Consider the following 17,431-nt stretch of genomic DNA (forward strand, 5'->3'; position numbering starts at 1 on the left):
TAGTCAATAAGACCACACTTGTTTTTCTTGCAAGTCAATAATTACCATATTTGAATCTATATTTATATATAACTTGTACGAAGAGAACATAAAACTAACCAATATCTCTTTGCTCAGATATTACTTAATTATATTTTATAGTTTAAGGGGAAAGGAGAAAAAGAATGCTAGGTGGGCTATAAGTAGAAAGTTGTGGCTGCTTAGAAACTTGCGAAGATGATGAAAGGATCCCTTCAACCTCCCTCTCTCTCACAAACGCAGACAACAGATTAAGTTATGCCCACAGGTGATGACTAATTAGAACTGTTTGTTAGCCCAGAAGTTGCATCAACCTCTTGTAAAAGTCGGTCCAAACCTTCCCATCTCTCTAACGAATGATCAAGACATCTCTCTCAATATCCCCATCGATTCTTATATATTTTCTTTCCATACTCGTCTACTTTGCCACCAAATTATTGTTTGATCACCATCTCTGATTGCTTTCTTTTGTATCTCTTTGTCCCTAGCTTTAGAAAACTTTGCTCATATGTATTTGTGAAAATAGAATAACAAGAAAGGAGTTAGCTAGGGTTTTCTAAGTACGTAGATGGTGTAAAGAACCCTAGCTTTGAGCATATATAGCTAGGGTTTTTTTATTTTTCCAACCGTATGTTTTCTTGTTGTATATTAAGGTAGAAGATCTTCATCGGATGAGTACCAGAGGCCATTGGAGGCCGGCTGAAGATGAGAAGCTTCGCAAGTTGGTGGATCAGTATGGTCCTCACAATTGGAACTCCATAGCCGAAAAGCTTCAAGGAAAATCAGGTGAAAATTTAAATTTTTTATTAATCCATGGTTTTCCAATTAATATAATTTATTAGCACTCTTGTTAGGGATGATTGAACCGGTCATGGTTGGTTTTTTATTTAAAAAGAATTTAGACTTGCAAAAACTGGAATATACCTATATATATATGTATGATTGTGACTAGTAACTAACCCAAAAATTGTAAATCAAATCAGGGAAGAGTTGTAGGTTAAGATGGTTTAATCAGTTGGATCCAAGAATCAACAGAAGCCCTTTTACAGAAGAGGAAGAAGAGAGGCTCCTTGCTTGTCAGCAGATTCATGGCAATAAATGGGCTGTTATTGCAAAGCAATTTCCTGGTCGTACTGATAATGCTGTGAAGAACCATTGGCATATAATCATGGCAAGAAAATGCAGAGAAAGATCAAGGATTCATGCAAAAAGAGCAGCTTCTCAAACGTTGTTAGTCAATGAGCACACACATTCTTTCTCAAATCAAGACGTGATGAGGATCGTGAATTGTGAGCCAAGGAACCTTGCCCCATCATTTTTCCACAAATTCTGTGAAAGTTATTGCGATTGTTATCATCGTCCCTTCTGTCTCAACTATCCGACGTCTTTTTGCAATGAAAATACTAGCCATCATGAAGGTAACCAAAGAAGATCACCATCAAACATGAAAATTTACACTCATAGCTAGGTAGAGAATGAAAAAAACTTTGTGCAGGTACTAGCTTTAGTTTATGAAAAAGTATTTTACAGGCCAAGTTCAAACGCATCAAAACTATCTGATTGGTTGGTGTAATGAATCCCATGAATCCATGCAACGTTATTGTTTTCATATATAAGTGCATGGATTTTTGTAATGTATGGCCCGTTTGATCCATATGGACTAGATCATACAGCAATTGTCAAGTTTAATGATGAAATATAGACGTTTTTCTATATCTTAATTTCTCGTGATTATGTACTTAGTTTTCTTTAATCGATTTCTTATTAATGCATGTATAATTTGTGTAAATATATATTGCAGGTAAACCTCTAGAGTTCTATGATTTTCTCCCAGTAAAGACTGATTCTAGCAAAAGCGAAGCCCTCGACAATGCTAGAAGAGATGATGTTGAGGTAGATCAGGAAGCCAGGGAATTACATCAGAGAAAGGCTAATTTTCCTTTCATTGATTTTTTGTCTGCTGGAAACTCTAGTTAGAGGGTTCCCTTCACTTCATATATAATACAAATGTAAGCAGTTATTTACAATCACACTTAATTATTACTACCCAAATGCATTGGCAATTAGGCATATATATATGTTGAAGAAGACAGCATGTGGTAGCTAGGCATATGTACTTCAAATGATCACAGCCATGAGTGTAGATCGTCTTATATCAAAGAAACAGCCATGGCTTAATTAGTTTTCCATGCAGGATAACTAAAGAAATAGCCATGGAAGGTTCCATTAATTTCTGTACATCAACCATGGATGTTCTTCACACATCGATTAACTCTTTGCATGTGCAAATTGAATAATTTCACAATGATAGTCATCCTCCGCATATTCTTTTCGATTCTCCATGGCCTTTTGAGTTCATATGGGAAAAGGAGGCGAGGTTAATTGGAATAATTAGACTAGTGACTCTAAATGATGTAATCAAACACTCCAGAAAATAATTTAACTTCTATTAGCTAACCACCTACAAAGATTCAATGGTGTAATCAAATTAAGATAGATATTTACATTTTGACTTGATTTGTGATTAAACGAGGCATGACATTGACAGGACTTGCAACCACCAAATACATTTGTCTTTGCTTTAGTTGTTCATGCATCAACAAGAGCACAAAAACAAATGTTTTCTTGTCATTCGATCAAATATATACATGTTTTTTTCCCTGTATATGTTGACATTAACTACCTCACTTACGTCAATCTAGCTAGAGGTGTATAACTTCTTGAAGGTGCTTTTAGAGCAACACAACTTTGAATTGTGTAGGTGTTTCATCATACCACGTCTTAGATTGCATCTAACGATATTGTTTAAGACTCAGCTGAAATACCTAGACAGGGAGAGAAAATTCGTGGTTTGAATTTGGGGAGAAAATTGAGAAGGACATCTATCTAGAAAACCGTGAATGAGAAGAATATCAATAAGCCATTTGATTCGCACAGCATTTGATGGAATTCGTTTAATTTGTCCATAATTTTTCCAACTCTCAATGATGTTTTTGATAGCAAAACTTTTGTTCTCGTGTTACAAAAGGTGTAAATTCAAAACATCCTTTGTTGACTGAAACCAATACTAAAAAAAACTTAATATAATGTTGTTTGGACTTTCTTATATGTAAAAAGGGAATTTAAGCAATATTTATTTGAACATAAAAGAAAAATGTTTGCAATTTCTAATAATGTCTCAACAGTTTAATATTGAGATCTTACAACCTGACATCTTATCTAGCATGAACTTCAAAGAAAATTATGTGGGAGTTAACTTGGTGTAATTCAATTAACTTGTTGGATTTAAAAACAACTTGGAAGATCGATAAGATTGTGATTTGGATTTTAAAAAAAAATCAACTTGATATTTGTTTTAATATTAAGATGAACATATTAGATTGATCTATATCAACCCGTGTTAACTTGGTAAATTCACGATCCATGTCATGAACATGACCACAATGAGTTAACTTAGTTGGGTCATGCATCACTTTCTTTTCCTTTCACTTCTCCTCTTCTCAGTTAGGCTTTTATCATGCTTTAATGAGATGAAACTCAGGACTGAATTGAAGAAACTGAATTAAGTGAAGAAGACAAAGAGTATTCGACACGTGTGAGGAAGGCCACCATATTAAGGAGGCATGTGTGGTCTCTTTTGAGCTGTGGTCTCCTTTGAGCTTCTATGAAGGCCTTCCTTTGTGTTGTTATAATCATCTCGATGGAGGCACTCTTTTACGATGGTGCATATTGATGGTGGCGCTCCGACATCACTCTAGTGACTCATTCTTCTTTTCTTTTTTTTTCCTGTCTTCTCCCATTCTCCCATTGATCATTCACATGCTTGCTTTCTTCTTCTTTTTTGATGTAATTAAGTGTGTATTTACTAATGTGGTATAAAATACTTTTTCATAAAAATATTTTTTAATTGAAAATATATTAAAATAATAATTTTTTATTTTTTTATATCAACACATTAAAATCATCAAGAAAATATAATTAATCTTCAAGCAAAAAACAATTTAAAATATACTTTAAAAAATAAATTGAATCGCAAAAACAATAAACACACCCTAATAATCTTACTTTACATAAATATTATTAAGCTATGAGCCTCACCAACCTACAACTTTCAAATAATCCTAAACTCACCTAAACATGTTTGACAAAGTCTTCTCTTAAAAAAAAGATATTCATAGAATACAATATGGTTGTTGTTGACGTTTCAACATAGAATGATCAAATAATTAATTTTATATATATATATATATATATATATATATTCTATGTTTTAACAAACTCACTTCCTACTTAATTTCTTCACAACACGCGCATCCCATAATCAGAGCTGAACTAAGTCTTTATTAGCAGAGACTTTTTGTCTCCAGCTTCCTCTTCATCTATGCTAAACCAGATATTGTATGTTGTGTATCAAATCCTATTAAATTTATACATTAATTTACTCAATATTGCAATGCTTAATTTGGCCTGCCAGAGGGATTCTTGTTTTTGTTCTCTTCGTCCTTGATGCTTGAATTATTTGTATATTTCTTTTGTGTTACGATATTTCTGCTGCCATTCCTTCATATATGGGAAGCGCCATTGAAGAGCTTGAAGAGTTCTTTATTGTCTCATGTACGGAACATCATAGGACAATTATCCATGATCATAATTAGCAGCAATTTCTGAAGCACTCTCAGACCTTATTTTTCGAATTAGGTACCAAAAAGTACCTCCCTCTAAATAAATGTGCATTTAGAATTTCATTTTAAAAGTTAGGATATATACCGGACTAGTTTTTATGTACGGGAATGTTTGATAATATAATAACAGTTGTTTTTCAAAGTTATTTTTATTAAAAAATATATTAAAATAATTTTTTTATTTTAAAAAAAAATTATTTTTGATATTAACACAATAAAATGATATAAAAATATCAAAAAATATTAATTTAAAATAAAAAATAATTTTTTTTAAATAAAAATAAATATGCTTTAAGTTTGTTTGATATTAGGAGAGGTTTTCTATCACAATATATACCTTCCATTAATTATTAACCTTGCTATACAAGAGTTGGGTGTTTAGCCTAATTGGTGACAAGTTCTCTTCCCTGCATCACCATTGTAGCGATTCGAAATTTATGAGAATTAGTAAAAAAGATATTTATAAATATTAATAAAATTATTAAAGAGCATGACTAAATCATTGAAGCCACATCTAAAAAATAATATTTATTAGAATAGTATTTTTTGTTAGTTTTTTTTAAAATTTTATCCTTTAATAAAAGATTGTTTTATGAATTGTGTAATTTTTTTCGATTTCATTTCAGTTTGGTTATATACTAATCTTAATATTTTAACTTTTTTTTAATTGATTTAAACATTCAATACTAGATCTATTGGAAGTGAGTTTTCATATTTTTTATTTATTTTGATTTCATGACCCAAGTCATGAATTTAATAAATTAACCCGGGTTGACTTAAGTTATTTTTTATGCTTTCTAATTGATTCTTTTTTTTTTTTTCATATTTGGATATTAGATTTTTTGGAAATCAGATTTTATATTTTTTTTAGTTTTCTTTCTACAGGGTTATTCTGATCTTATAACCCGGACATGGGTTTGACAGTTAACTCGGGTCAGCTCTATTTATTTTCTGGTCATTTTTTAATTGAATATTTTTTTAATTGGGCATCATATTTTTTAATTTTATTTATGTATGGTTATCACAATCTCATTACTCGAGTTGCTGGTTTTACAGGTTGATTCAAGTTGAATCGGTTTATTTTTTGGGTCCTTTTTAATTATTATTTTTTTCCAATTTCACCCTCCAAAATCTCAATCTTATTCCTTTTCATTTATTTTTTTTAATTTTATTCTTTAATATTAAGTTGTTTGGGAATTAAACTTCATAATGTTGCTTTCTATGGAGTTATCCCGCTCTCATGGATTTAGCTTTTTTCTCAATTGAACTTTCAACAATGGATTTGTTGAAAATGAAACTTTATAATCTTTTTATTTGCTTTTATGAAGTTATCATATCTCATGATTTAGATCGCAAGTTCAACATGTTAGCTCAGTTTACTTTGGTTAAACTCAATTTTTTATTTGCTTTTCATGGATTTATCATGATCTTATGATGTAGGTTGTTAATTTGAAACATCAATCTAGGTTAATCCGAGTAGTTTTTCTTGTCCTTTTTTATTTTTAAATTTATCCTTTAATATTAGATTGATTAGAAGTTGACATTCATAATTTATTTTGATTTATTTTTTATAGGGTTATTACAATTTCATAACTAGGATGAAAGATTAGACAGGTTAACCTTAGTTGATTCAATAACTCATCGTCTCAATATTTAAAAACAAATGTCATCCAAAAATTACCTTTTTAATATTTTAAAAATTATCAATCAATATACATTATATTTTAAGTTTATAATTATTATTTTTATTAGAAAAAATGTTAGCATGAATATATTTACTATATTAAAAATATAATTCAATTGACCCGCAACGCATTCCAGATCAATAATGTATCAATTTGATTAGAATATAATAAAAAAATACTTTATTTATTAATATATACCCCCAACATAGTTTCAAATGAAAAAACAAATAGTGCTTTAATAACCATGGCTGCGTGCACAAAAAAATCAATCTGGGAATTATATATTTTATTTTTTTTAGCCATGCTATAAATAATGTAATGACGGCTTAATCCACCTTAAAAAAGTTTATTATAATTTGTTGATTAAAAAGGTATTTAACCACCAAATAATTCTTTTATTTTTTCAACATTCAAGGCTATTATTGAGCCAACAACTTTGATACTTGAGTCAGTCTAAATTATCAAAATTTAGAATCAATTAGTCTATTCTCAAAAGGATTAAAATATTTACTCTAGTAATAAGTGTAATTGAGTCAATTATCATATATTAATTTTTTTTAATGATTCTAAAGATAAATAATTTTTTCCGGTTCAATTAGATTGAATTTTTATTTGATATGACATATAAAAAAAATCTAAACTAATTTTACTCAAATGATATTTTGAGGTTAGTGAAGGGTTCTCATGAATTATTTTTTTTAAAATTATTTATTGATGAATATATAAATTTTACAAGTTAATTTGTATTTTATAATTTATTTATTGTTTTATTAAAAAAAATATATCATGTGATATTGTGATTCATTGAATGTTTTAATTTTTTAAGATATGATTTTCAATAAATATTTTATATCATATAAAAAATCCTACACAAAACAGAAAAAACAACTTAAATAATTCCAAAAGGATAAATATAAATATAAATCCACGATTTAATTAAAAACAAAAAATCAGTTAAAAAGGACCAAAATTACACAATCGCAAATTACAAATCTGAAACGGCACCGTGTGCCTCCTACACTAAAACCCTACCATCCTACAGTAGCAGTAGCTTATTTCCTCCTCCCAAAACCCTAAAACCTAAAAAATCAGCATCATCACTTCACAACTCCAATCATGGCCAAAATCAGCAGCATCCACGAGCAATCACACAAGCCTCACCGCCTACGGCAAGCCGGCCCATCAAAGCAAACAAAGAAGAAGAAACAACAAGGAGGCGGAGAAGAAGAAAAGAAGCGAAACCCTAAGGTCTGCCATTCTCTCTTTCTTTACTTTTCCCTAAAAGCTGTTTCCTTTATCGTTATTTTGAAAAGTTTTTAGCTAAAGTTGAAATCTGTTTTTTAGGCGTTTGGGTTTAATTCATCGGTGAAAGCGAAGAAATTGCAGTCAAGAACTGTAGAGAAAGAGCAGAGGAAGCTTCATGTGCCTACTATTGAGAGGAATTATGGTGAACCTCCTCCTTTTGTTGTTGTTGTGCACGGTCCACCTCAGGTATGGGAAGTTAGGGTTTTTAGAAATTGTGGAGAATTGAGAGAAGTTTTGTGACATTGTAATTGTTATGTGATTTTGGTGATTGTAAAGGCTTTATGGGTTTGTGGAAAAAGAAAAGATTTTTAATTGTTTGATTTGGAAACTGTATTTTTGTGATTTTTGGATTTACAAAGTGATGAAAAATTGTCTTTATTATGATTTTAACAATTGATTGTTGTTACATTTTGGTGGTAGGTTGGGAAGTCTCTGTTGATTAAATGTCTTGTGAAGCATTATACAAAACATAATATCCAAGAGGTTCGAGGACCCATTACTATTGTATCAGGTTTGTCCTTTGTGAGTTCCATTTAGTATTAGTTGTGGTAGCAAAGGTGGGTTCTTTATTGGTGATTTAGTTTGGAGCTTACTGTGGTTTGTGTGAAATTTGTTAGGTAAGAAAAGGCGGGTTCAGTTTGTGGAGTGCCCAAATGACATCAATGGCATGATTGATGCTGCAAAGTTCGCTGATCTGGCTTTGCTTCTGATAGATGGAAGTTATGGTTTTGAAATGGTGAGATATCTAGATCATGATGTTTGATTCTTTTCATTGTCTTCCCCATTTGATACAATGGATCACCAAATGTTTTTGGGGGTGAAATGCTGTTCTTTTAACTGACAATTGGGTTTAATTTAGACATAAAACCTCTTGTTACATATTTTTGCAAGGTTCTATGAAGTATGTCATGTTCCTGTTCAATCAAGAATGAGAAATTTGATTTTGTATCCCATTGCAGGAGACTTTTGAATTTCTTAATATTTTGCAAGTTCATGGATTTCCAAAGATTATGGGAGTCCTTACTCATCTTGATCAGTTCAAGGATGTGAAGAAACTTAAAAAAACAAAACAGCGACTCAAGCACCGTTTCTGGACTGAAATATATGATGGGGCAAAGTTGTTCTATTTGTCTGGTCTTATTCATGGCAAGTAAGTATCTCTGAGATGCTCATCGTTTAGGATCATACACTTATAGATATGTGGAAAAACATATTCCCTGTGAATATTTCTTTTGAATTGATTGCATTCATCAACTTTTCCTGATGAACAGGTATGTTAAACGAGAGATTCACAACCTTGCAAGATTTATTTCTGTTATGAAGTTCCATCCATTGTCTTGGCGAACTTCTCATCCCTATGTTTTGGCGGATCGTTTTGAAGATGTTACTCCTCCTGAAAGAGTGCGTGTGGACAATAAATGTGATAGAAATATCACACTTTATGGTTATCTACGTGGTTGTAATTTGAAGAGAGGCACCAAGGTATGCTTTCTCTACCATTTGAGTGTGAATTTTGCCTTCTGAAATTAGCAAGCACTCCAAAGTTTATTGGAACTGAAAGTGAACCATTTTTTTTTTTAAATCATTTAGGAGTTGTTCTTTCATGCTTTTCTTATGTGTTCAATTATGGGTCACATCTTGAGAAGCTATGTTGTTTGTGATTGACATACTTTTATCCTGTTAGTTCAGCTACATTTTTATTATCTTCTTGTTGTAGAAATAGGGAGCTGCCTTTGCCTTGATTTTTTCTCCTTAAGTTTCACATTTGTGTTCTAAAACACATTTTATGAAACAGGTGCATATTGCTGGTGTTGGAGATTACAATTTGGCTGGTGTTACAGCCTTGGCTGATCCTTGTCCTCTACCATCAGCTGCCAAAAAGAAAGGATTGCGTGACAAGGAGAAATTATTTTATGCACCCATGTCTGGCCTCGGGGATCTGGTATATGACAAGGATGCTGTCTACATAAACATAAATGACCACTTTGTCCAGTATTCAAATGTCGATAATAAAAATGACAGAATGACACACAAAGGTTTGTATATTGTTGTTGGTTGGAGCTATGTTTGATACTTGGATCTCATGAACACATTTGTCATATTTACTTTGAAACATTTGTATTTGTTTGTATCTTCCACTGCTAAAGGAAAATATTGTCTTTATTTGCAACTACCACTGCTAAAAGTATCTAGTTCCTTTCTTACCAGGGAAGGACCAAGATGTAGGCGAGTCTTTGGTGAAGTCACTGCAGAATACAAAATATTCTATTGATGAGAAGTTAGAAAAGAGCTTCATTAGCCTTTTCAGTCGGAATAATATCTCATCTGAAGCTAAGAATGATGCAAAAGATAATCACAGATCTGTCGATCGTTCATACAATCTAGAACCTAATGAGTTAGGTGAGGAAAGTGATGCTGAGGATCTTGATGGTTCTGAGTCTACAGACGAAGATGAAGCTGCTCAAAAAGATGCTGTGGTAAATGGAGAAAGTGATGGCTCTGATGAAGAGTATGGTGCTGCAGCCAAGCAGAAAGCTGATCCTCAAGATCGCATGAAAGAACAAGTTGAGTTTCATGGTGGAAGGCTAAGGAGAAAAGCAATCTTTGGAAACAACATAGATGATAAGGATCTCAAGGTAATCAATGCTGTTACTTATGTGTCTTTAAAGAACCATTTTCTGACAAGGAAAGGGGCCATAAAGAAAGGAAAAGTGATTATAAAGAAAAATTATTTCAAAGCTATATTTAGATGTTTGATTCTTTCTTATACTTCTACATCTGTCTTTGCGGCTATGCTCTGTCCTTATGTTTGGGAGCCAGCATGAGTATGCTTAGGAAAATAGTATTGAAACTCATGTACTTTTGTGATGCTTCTTTATTGCCTGATAAATTGATCTATAGGTTATAGATAGGTGCTCTGGTTTTTTTTCCTCAAAGCCCAAACCTGCTCTTGCACTTGGTTAGAGTGCTTTCTCTATTAAATGCACATTTTTATTTCAGTGGGCTTTTGATTGCCGCAGCAAGCTGTGAGGTTGAGCTTAGCTACTCTGAAATTGAGCAATAAATTGGATAGCTTTCAGAAATTGTTCATCTTTTGGTCTACATAGGACGTGATGTCCTCAATGTCATCTTAATGATATGTTTAGAATTTCTTGTCACCTAAATATTTCAAGTTGCATTACCAGAATTTACTCGTTCTCTGGAATACTAATTCTATTAATCACTTCAGGATTCTGATGAAGGGAGTGAAAGTGATGACGATGTAGGTGATCAATCATTGTCTGATTCAGAGTTTTCAGAGGAAGACAGAGACGGTAACTTCTGCTTACATAACTTGTGTATGTTGCATGACACGTTTACAATTCAAACATGTTTTTGGGAACCATCTGTTTTCATGTATTCCTAAAACAACATGATTCCACAAACTATGGTCCACTTTCTATCAAAATATATTCAATGTATTTAGGATTGGTAATGGAAATGTGTGTTGGAAGATTAATAATCTGGTATTGTTAGGGTAGTCAATCAGATTTGCTTTCACTTCTGAAGATTTTCTTGAATTTCATACTTATTTTTTTAACTGGTCTCCAGAAGAGGACATGGGAAATATATCAAAGTGGAAAGAGTCACTGGTGGATAGGACTATTTCAAAACAGAATAACAATCTCATGCAACGTGTGTATGGGAAATCAGCATCCACTCCCATTAATGAAAAGCAGGATGGCAGTGAGGATGAGGAAAGTGACGATGAATTTTTTAAGCTAAAAGGAGAAGGAAATAAGGTTTGAAACACAATATAGAGAATGTGTGTTTTTTTAATAAAATTTGTTATTAAGTAAGGTATTCATGTACTTATTAGCCCTTATTTTTCTTGCTGTCTATTTATTGCAGAAATTGAGAGAAGGATTTGATGTTGAAAATGTTGATGCTGATGAATGCTCGAAATTTACAAACTATTCAGATCTAAAAAACTGGAAAGATGAAGAGATATATGAAAGTATTCGTGATCGTTTTGTCACTGGTGATTGGTCAAAAGCTGCCCAAAGGAATAAGCTCCCCACAGCTAATGATGAGGATGATGAGGATTCTGTTTATGGAGATTTTGAGGATTTGGAAACTGGTGAAAAGCATGGGAACCATCAGAAAGAAGAATCTGGCAATGTTTCAATGCAGAAGGAAGATGAATTAGAAGAGCAGCGGAAGCTGAAAAAGCTTGCTCTCCGTGCAAGATTTGATGCTCAATATCCTTTTTTAGTCAAATTATCTCACTTACACTTGTGTATTTATCATAAATGGTTGGCATGCTCGTTGATGATAATCTCCTTTTACTCCTATTTATATCTCTGCACACTGTTGATGGACAACAAAATGTGTATAATATCACAATAGCTTGTACTGGAATGAATCTTCTATGTGTTACATTTGCAGTATGATTTGGAAATTGGCTTTTGTTACCTTAACATTTTTTTACGTTTAATGGGAACGAATCACCAGATGAAGAAGTTGATGAGAAACATGGAGCCAAGTTTCACCGAGGTCAAGCCAATGAAAGTGGCTATATTGATAAGGTGAGCGTTGCGGCGCATGCTAAAGTCAATTTTCTTGGTAGCAAAGGGTTGAAGAGGTAATTTATGCTTGCCTTTCATGCCTGATTCTTTCAGTTGAAGGAGGAGATTGAGATCCGCAAACAAAGGAATATAGCTGAACTCAATGATCTTGATGAGGAAACTCGTTTAGAAATAGAGGGTTTCCAAACAGGGACTTACCTAAGATTGGAGCTTCATGATGTTCCTTACGAGATGGTTGAGCATTTTGACCCCTGCGATCCTATTCTGGTTGGAGGAATTGGACTTGGTGAGGAACATGTTGGATATATGCAGGTTAGAATCTCTGAATCATGTTGTTTTTCGCCTTCATACACCCTGTTATTTTGTGGGGTTATTTGATTGTTTTGAATAAATTAAATTGGTGCTGCTATTTCAGCAGCAATAGATGCATATGCATTTCATACCATGGGAATTGATTTATGGGTTTGGTCACCACCCCAGCAAAGGGTTATATTTTATCTATCAGTTGGGGAATTTAATTAGAATGTGCGAATTTAGAGGCATTAATGTTTTTCTCGAACTCCCAAAGCCAAAGCTTAAGGTAAAGCTGAAGTTAGAGTGAAATTAAAAATTGTTATCTGGCACCAGCTTCATGAACATATTCATATATTTAAAATTTTGTTTGCTTTCTCTGCATTAGTAAAAAATGTCAATGTTTGCTACTACTCCTGTAATCTCTTTCCAACTTAAACAAGCTCTGAATTATATGTGTAAATCAGTTATAAAATCAGAATATGGTAAATTTGACATGCTGAGCAAACAATAATGGGATCTAAATAATTTGATTGTTCATTTTCGAAATAGCCAGTGAAAGCGTACTTTCAGACTGATTTTCCAATTTGGTAAAAAATAGTGGTTCATGAAATGTTTTTATTTCTTATTTCCAGGCCAGGTTAAAACGACATAGGTGGCATCGGAAGGTCCTGAAGACTAAAGACCCTGTAATTTTTTCTATTGGTTGGAGGCGTTACCAAACTACCCCAGTTTATGCCATCGAAGATCGCAATGGAAGGCATCGCATGCTCAAGTACACTCCAGAGCACATGCATTGTCTAGCCACATTCTGGGGCCCACTTGCACCTCCCAACACTGGAGTGGTTGCTGTTCAGAATTTAGCAAACAATCAGGTAATCATTCTTGATTTTCTTCACAAGTTTTCTGATCAAGAAAGGAATCTGATACTTGTCAACTGAACAGCTTTTGTTTTGCTATAGTAAGGGACAGCTTTACTGTTAATAAATTTTAAGAAATTAATCTGTCTTTGAAGTTTCAAAGAATATTGGTTGCTGGATGCTTTTCACCAATGTGAGAATGAGAGCACTTGCATTGTTTTGCCATTGGATGCTGGTAGAATAATGTTTGGTTAGAGAAACACTATTAGATATATTTGATTGGCGGTGATTATGTGCTGAAATGGTATCTATATGACCAAATTTCTGTTTAAACATTCCAGTTAAAAAGCAGCTTCAACTTTATTGTCTTTTGCAGAGATGGGAATGAATATGTCACCTTTGATGTTATGAATGAATTGATTTAATAGTTTACTTAAAAAAAAGGGTGATTTGGTGGAGGGATAAGATAAGGCCACGCACCTAGCAGTCAAAATAGCAGCTCATGAATCTCTGAGCTGATCAAAATGCTATTGGAAAATGTCTTAATGCAGGAATGAATGTGACATTCAAGATTCATAAATAAAATATTTTAATCTGGCAAAGCCATATTGTTTTTGGTCCATGTTTAAGGCATTGAACTTTGTTAAGGCATTGAACTTCGTTTAGCAATATGGTTTAATGAGCATCTTTTCAAGCTGAGAGAATTGTTACAGATGCATACTGGTAAGGGACATTTGTTTTTACCATGGCAAAATGGAACCCTGTTCCTCTGGCTGCTTTAGGGGGTTGTTTCCCCTTGTTGTTTCCCTTTCCCTTTCCCTTTGCTTTTGTTTTTTTATTTTTTTCCTGTCCTGACTGCTTCTCTCTTGATTTTAGGCATCATTCCGAATCACAGCAACTGCAGTTGTGCTTGAGTTCAACCATGCAGCAAAGATGGTGAAGAAAGTCAAGCTGGTTGGTCATCCATGTAAAATTTTCAAGAAGACTGCACTTATTATGAATATGTTTACTTCAGATCTTGAAGTAGCTAGGTTTGAAGGTGCTGCTGTTCGAACTGTCAGTGGGATCCGAGGGCAGGTGAAAAAGGTAGGGCTGCTAGTGAAGAAGCTTATATTCATTCACTGTTATATTGTTTCATGTCCCTAATTGTGTCTTTCATCTTATACTATTCAAAAGCCTGTCTGAAGCCATCTCTAACTGCTTTTAAACTGAACAGGCTGCAAAAGATGAGATTGGTAACCAACCCACAAAGAAGGGAGGGGCACCAAGAGAAGGGATTGCCCGGTGCACCTTTGAGGACAGAATTTTGATGAGTGACATTGTTTTCCTGCGGGCATGGACTCAAGTTGAAGCTCCTTGCTTTTATAACCCGCTGACTACTGCCTTGCAACCTCGTAATAAGACCTGGCAAGGGATGAAAACTGTGGCTGAATTGAGGAGGGAACACAATCTTCCCATTCCTGTCAATAAGGATTCACTCTACAAGGTAATCTATGATGGTGGATGTAGTCTGGGCCCTTAGTTGCTTCCCCACCACCTTTCTTTCCTCCTGAAAATGCTGGAAATGGGATTTGTATTTTAATATTGTTGATAAACAGTGTTTTATGTGTTTTAACAGCCAATTGAAAGGACGCCAAAGAAGTTCAACCCATTGGTAATTCCCAAGTCATTACAAGCAACTCTTCCATTCGAATCCAAACCCAAGGACATACCCAAGGGACGGGCCACACTTGAAAGGAGAAGAGCTGTCGTTATGGAGCCCAATGAACGTAAAGTTCATGCTCTTGTTCAACAACTTCGATTGATTACAAATGATAAGGTATGCAGCTGAACAAGATCCTGAATTTCATAATGACTTGAATAAATGATGTTCAAGTCTTTGAAAATGAATATTGTGGAGTTCAATTGAAAGATTGTTTCTTAAGCGGTCAAAGTTACTGTTGCAATTGGCCAGGTTTTTTTTTTTAATATTTTCTTGGACTTACTGGCCTGGCCTTAGAGTGAAGAGAATTATCTTTTATTTCTAGTCCTGCACTGATTACTTATATGTGGTGTTGCTTTAGAGTTTAAACTCGGTTGTCAGAAATGAGCATGAATCCCACAATAATTGCATTTATCATTATACTTGGAAATTAAAGGGCAAGGTTATGAAGAAATACATACATACAAATTGCTAAGCCTCATCTGCAAACTAGTTCAGGCCTTCCATGGTTATGTTTCCTACCAAAATGAATGGAGAAATGGATTTATGTTCCCGCACTGTAACTAGTTTGCATCATTCTAGCTGTAGCCTGCATATTTATGTGCAGTTTGTCCTATCTGTTCTCATTGCTGAGTGATTTTTAGTGTGGAAGTGCTAAATTCTCCAAAAAAATGTGGCATTACAGATGAGGAAGCGAAAGCTTAAGAAAGACCAGGAAAGAAACAAACTTGAAGCAGAGAAAGCCAAGGATGAGGAACTGTCTAGAAAGCGCAAGAGGGAAGAAAGAAGGGAAAGGTACCGGGTGCAAGAAAAATTGAAGAAGAAAGCTAGGAGAAATTCAGATGCTTGAGGTTCTTGAACAACGTTGTTTCGATTTCCATGGTCTTTCTATCCCCTGGGCACTGAAAATCAGGTGCACAGATTAGATCTCAGAGTGAGCAACTGAGTTCACTGCTGCAAGCTCTCAATGTACCTTATCTAGTGATTGCTCAAGCCCCATCAACCTGAATCAGTTTTTTCTGACCTATAAACTACTTCCAACATTTGTAGCAAAAGGCACCAGCAGCTTTGTCCTGGCCAATGCTGCAACAAGTTGCTGTTATGTGCGTTTTGAGTGTTGTATTGATGGTATTTGATATTTATGTGGGATTTGAATACATGAGGAAGGTTGAAACAATTTTGTTGTAATTAGATACCTTTTGCATACAAAATTAATTAAATTGTTGACAAAGAAAGACATTCCAGTTGGGGTCCATCTCTAATTTTAGAGGCTGTTGCCTGGAATAATGAGTATACAAATTTTTGTTTTTGTTCTTTTATCAACTAAAACTCTTATATATATATATAAATGAACCAATCTATATAATTGAGCAAGTATTAAATATATCCATTTTAAATAATATTTATTATATTTATATATAATATTTAATTCTGTAATGTTTCCCTGTCAAGTTTATATATATATATATATATATATATATATATAAAATGTTAGTTATATATGAATATAATTTTATTTTTTTTATAAAAAAATGAAAATAAATTTATTTTATGGTTGTGTAATTTTGAAACATTTTAATTTTTAAAACGTTTTGAGTAATTTTTTTTTAATATTGTATTCTTATGTAATACAAGAGCAGTTTAGGAACGAAAAATATACTTAGATAACATATAGAAGATTAAAAACAATTAGAAATGTAGGGATAATTTGAAAACTTTTTCAATTAAATTAGAGATGAAAGTGAGTATTTATAGGTTAGGTTTCTATATATATATATATATATATATATATATATATATATATTCATATTCATTATCAATTGAATAAGATTTTATTATCAATTTAGCTAAGATAATTATAAAAAGAAATTCGCTTATTCGAGTTGATTTGAGTTGATTTAGATTGGTATTCATCATCATCGAATTAAATTATCATTCCTAAATTAAAATATAAATTGGTTTATTTACCACTTTTTATTTCTTTAAAAAATAATTACTTTGTATTAATATTTTAAATAGTTGATCCAAGTTTAGAAAATAAAAAATAAATTTTAATCGATATTTATCAACAACAGAAATTAACCAAATTTTTATTCTTTATTCTTTATTATTATTATTTTTATGTTTTTCTTTCTCAAAAGATGAAAAAAAAAGTATTTTTGACTGACTAACAAAATGCGTTCAAAGGCAGTCAAAATTTTACTATTTCTTAAAAAAACAAATACTAGTTTAATACATTATAAATTAATCTTTTGGAAAATGAATTATATAGTCCATATAGTTTCATAATTAATTAATTAATTTGTCCATATATTTTTAA

The 17,431-nt window shown here is 32.7% G+C and overlaps 2 protein-coding genes across 2 annotated transcripts; both read left to right on the forward strand.

Moving 5' to 3' along the window:
• Positions 1-231: 231 nt before the first annotated feature.
• On the forward strand, positions 232-2,248 carry LOC133670438 (transcription factor MYB54-like). Its single transcript, XM_062090935.1, has 3 exons — positions 232-804; positions 1,002-1,436; positions 1,820-2,248. Exons 1-3 carry the CDS (start codon positions 690-692, stop codon positions 1,993-1,995), a joined length of 726 nt encoding a protein of 241 aa, XP_061946919.1. The 5' UTR covers positions 232-689; the 3' UTR covers positions 1,996-2,248.
• A 5,169-nt stretch (positions 2,249-7,417) lies between these two features.
• Positions 7,418-16,288, forward strand: LOC133671322 (uncharacterized). Its single transcript, XM_062092042.1, has 18 exons — positions 7,418-7,633; positions 7,730-7,876; positions 8,111-8,201; positions 8,308-8,426; positions 8,650-8,840; positions 8,962-9,172; positions 9,486-9,726; positions 9,899-10,326; positions 10,920-11,004; positions 11,282-11,472; positions 11,582-11,931; positions 12,162-12,258; positions 12,352-12,570; positions 13,185-13,424; positions 14,286-14,495; positions 14,626-14,895; positions 15,028-15,228; positions 15,797-16,288. The coding sequence occupies exons 1-18, from the start codon at positions 7,502-7,504 to the stop codon at positions 15,959-15,961; spliced, it is 3,588 nt and encodes a 1,195-aa protein (XP_061948026.1). The 5' UTR covers positions 7,418-7,501; the 3' UTR covers positions 15,962-16,288.
• Positions 16,289-17,431: the final 1,143 nt, after the last annotated feature.

Source organism: Populus nigra, chromosome 13 (assembly GCF_951802175.1).
Source record: "Populus nigra chromosome 13, ddPopNigr1.1, whole genome shotgun sequence".
NCBI lineage: Eukaryota > Viridiplantae > Streptophyta > Magnoliopsida > Malpighiales > Salicaceae > Populus > Populus nigra.

Bases quoted from the DNA above. Each gene is read 5' to 3' on its own strand.
- LOC133671322 (XM_062092042.1), top strand. From the start codon at position 7,502: ATGGCCAAAATCAGCAGCATCCACGAGCAATCACACAAGCCTCACCGC. The intron at 11,473-11,581 runs GTTTGAAACACA...TATTTATTGCAG, and splicing joins TAAAAGGAGAAGGAAATAAG to AAATTGAGAGAAGGATTTGA. The intron at 12,571-13,184 runs GTTAGAATCTCT...TCTTATTTCCAG, and splicing joins AACATGTTGGATATATGCAG to GCCAGGTTAAAACGACATAG.
- LOC133670438 (XM_062090935.1), top strand. From the start codon at position 690: ATGAGTACCAGAGGCCATTGGAGGCCGGCTGAAGATGAGAAGCTTCGC. The intron at 805-1,001 runs GTGAAAATTTAA...AAATCAAATCAG, and splicing joins AAAGCTTCAAGGAAAATCAG to GGAAGAGTTGTAGGTTAAGA. The intron at 1,437-1,819 runs GTAACCAAAGAA...TATATATTGCAG, and splicing joins AAATACTAGCCATCATGAAG to GTAAACCTCTAGAGTTCTAT.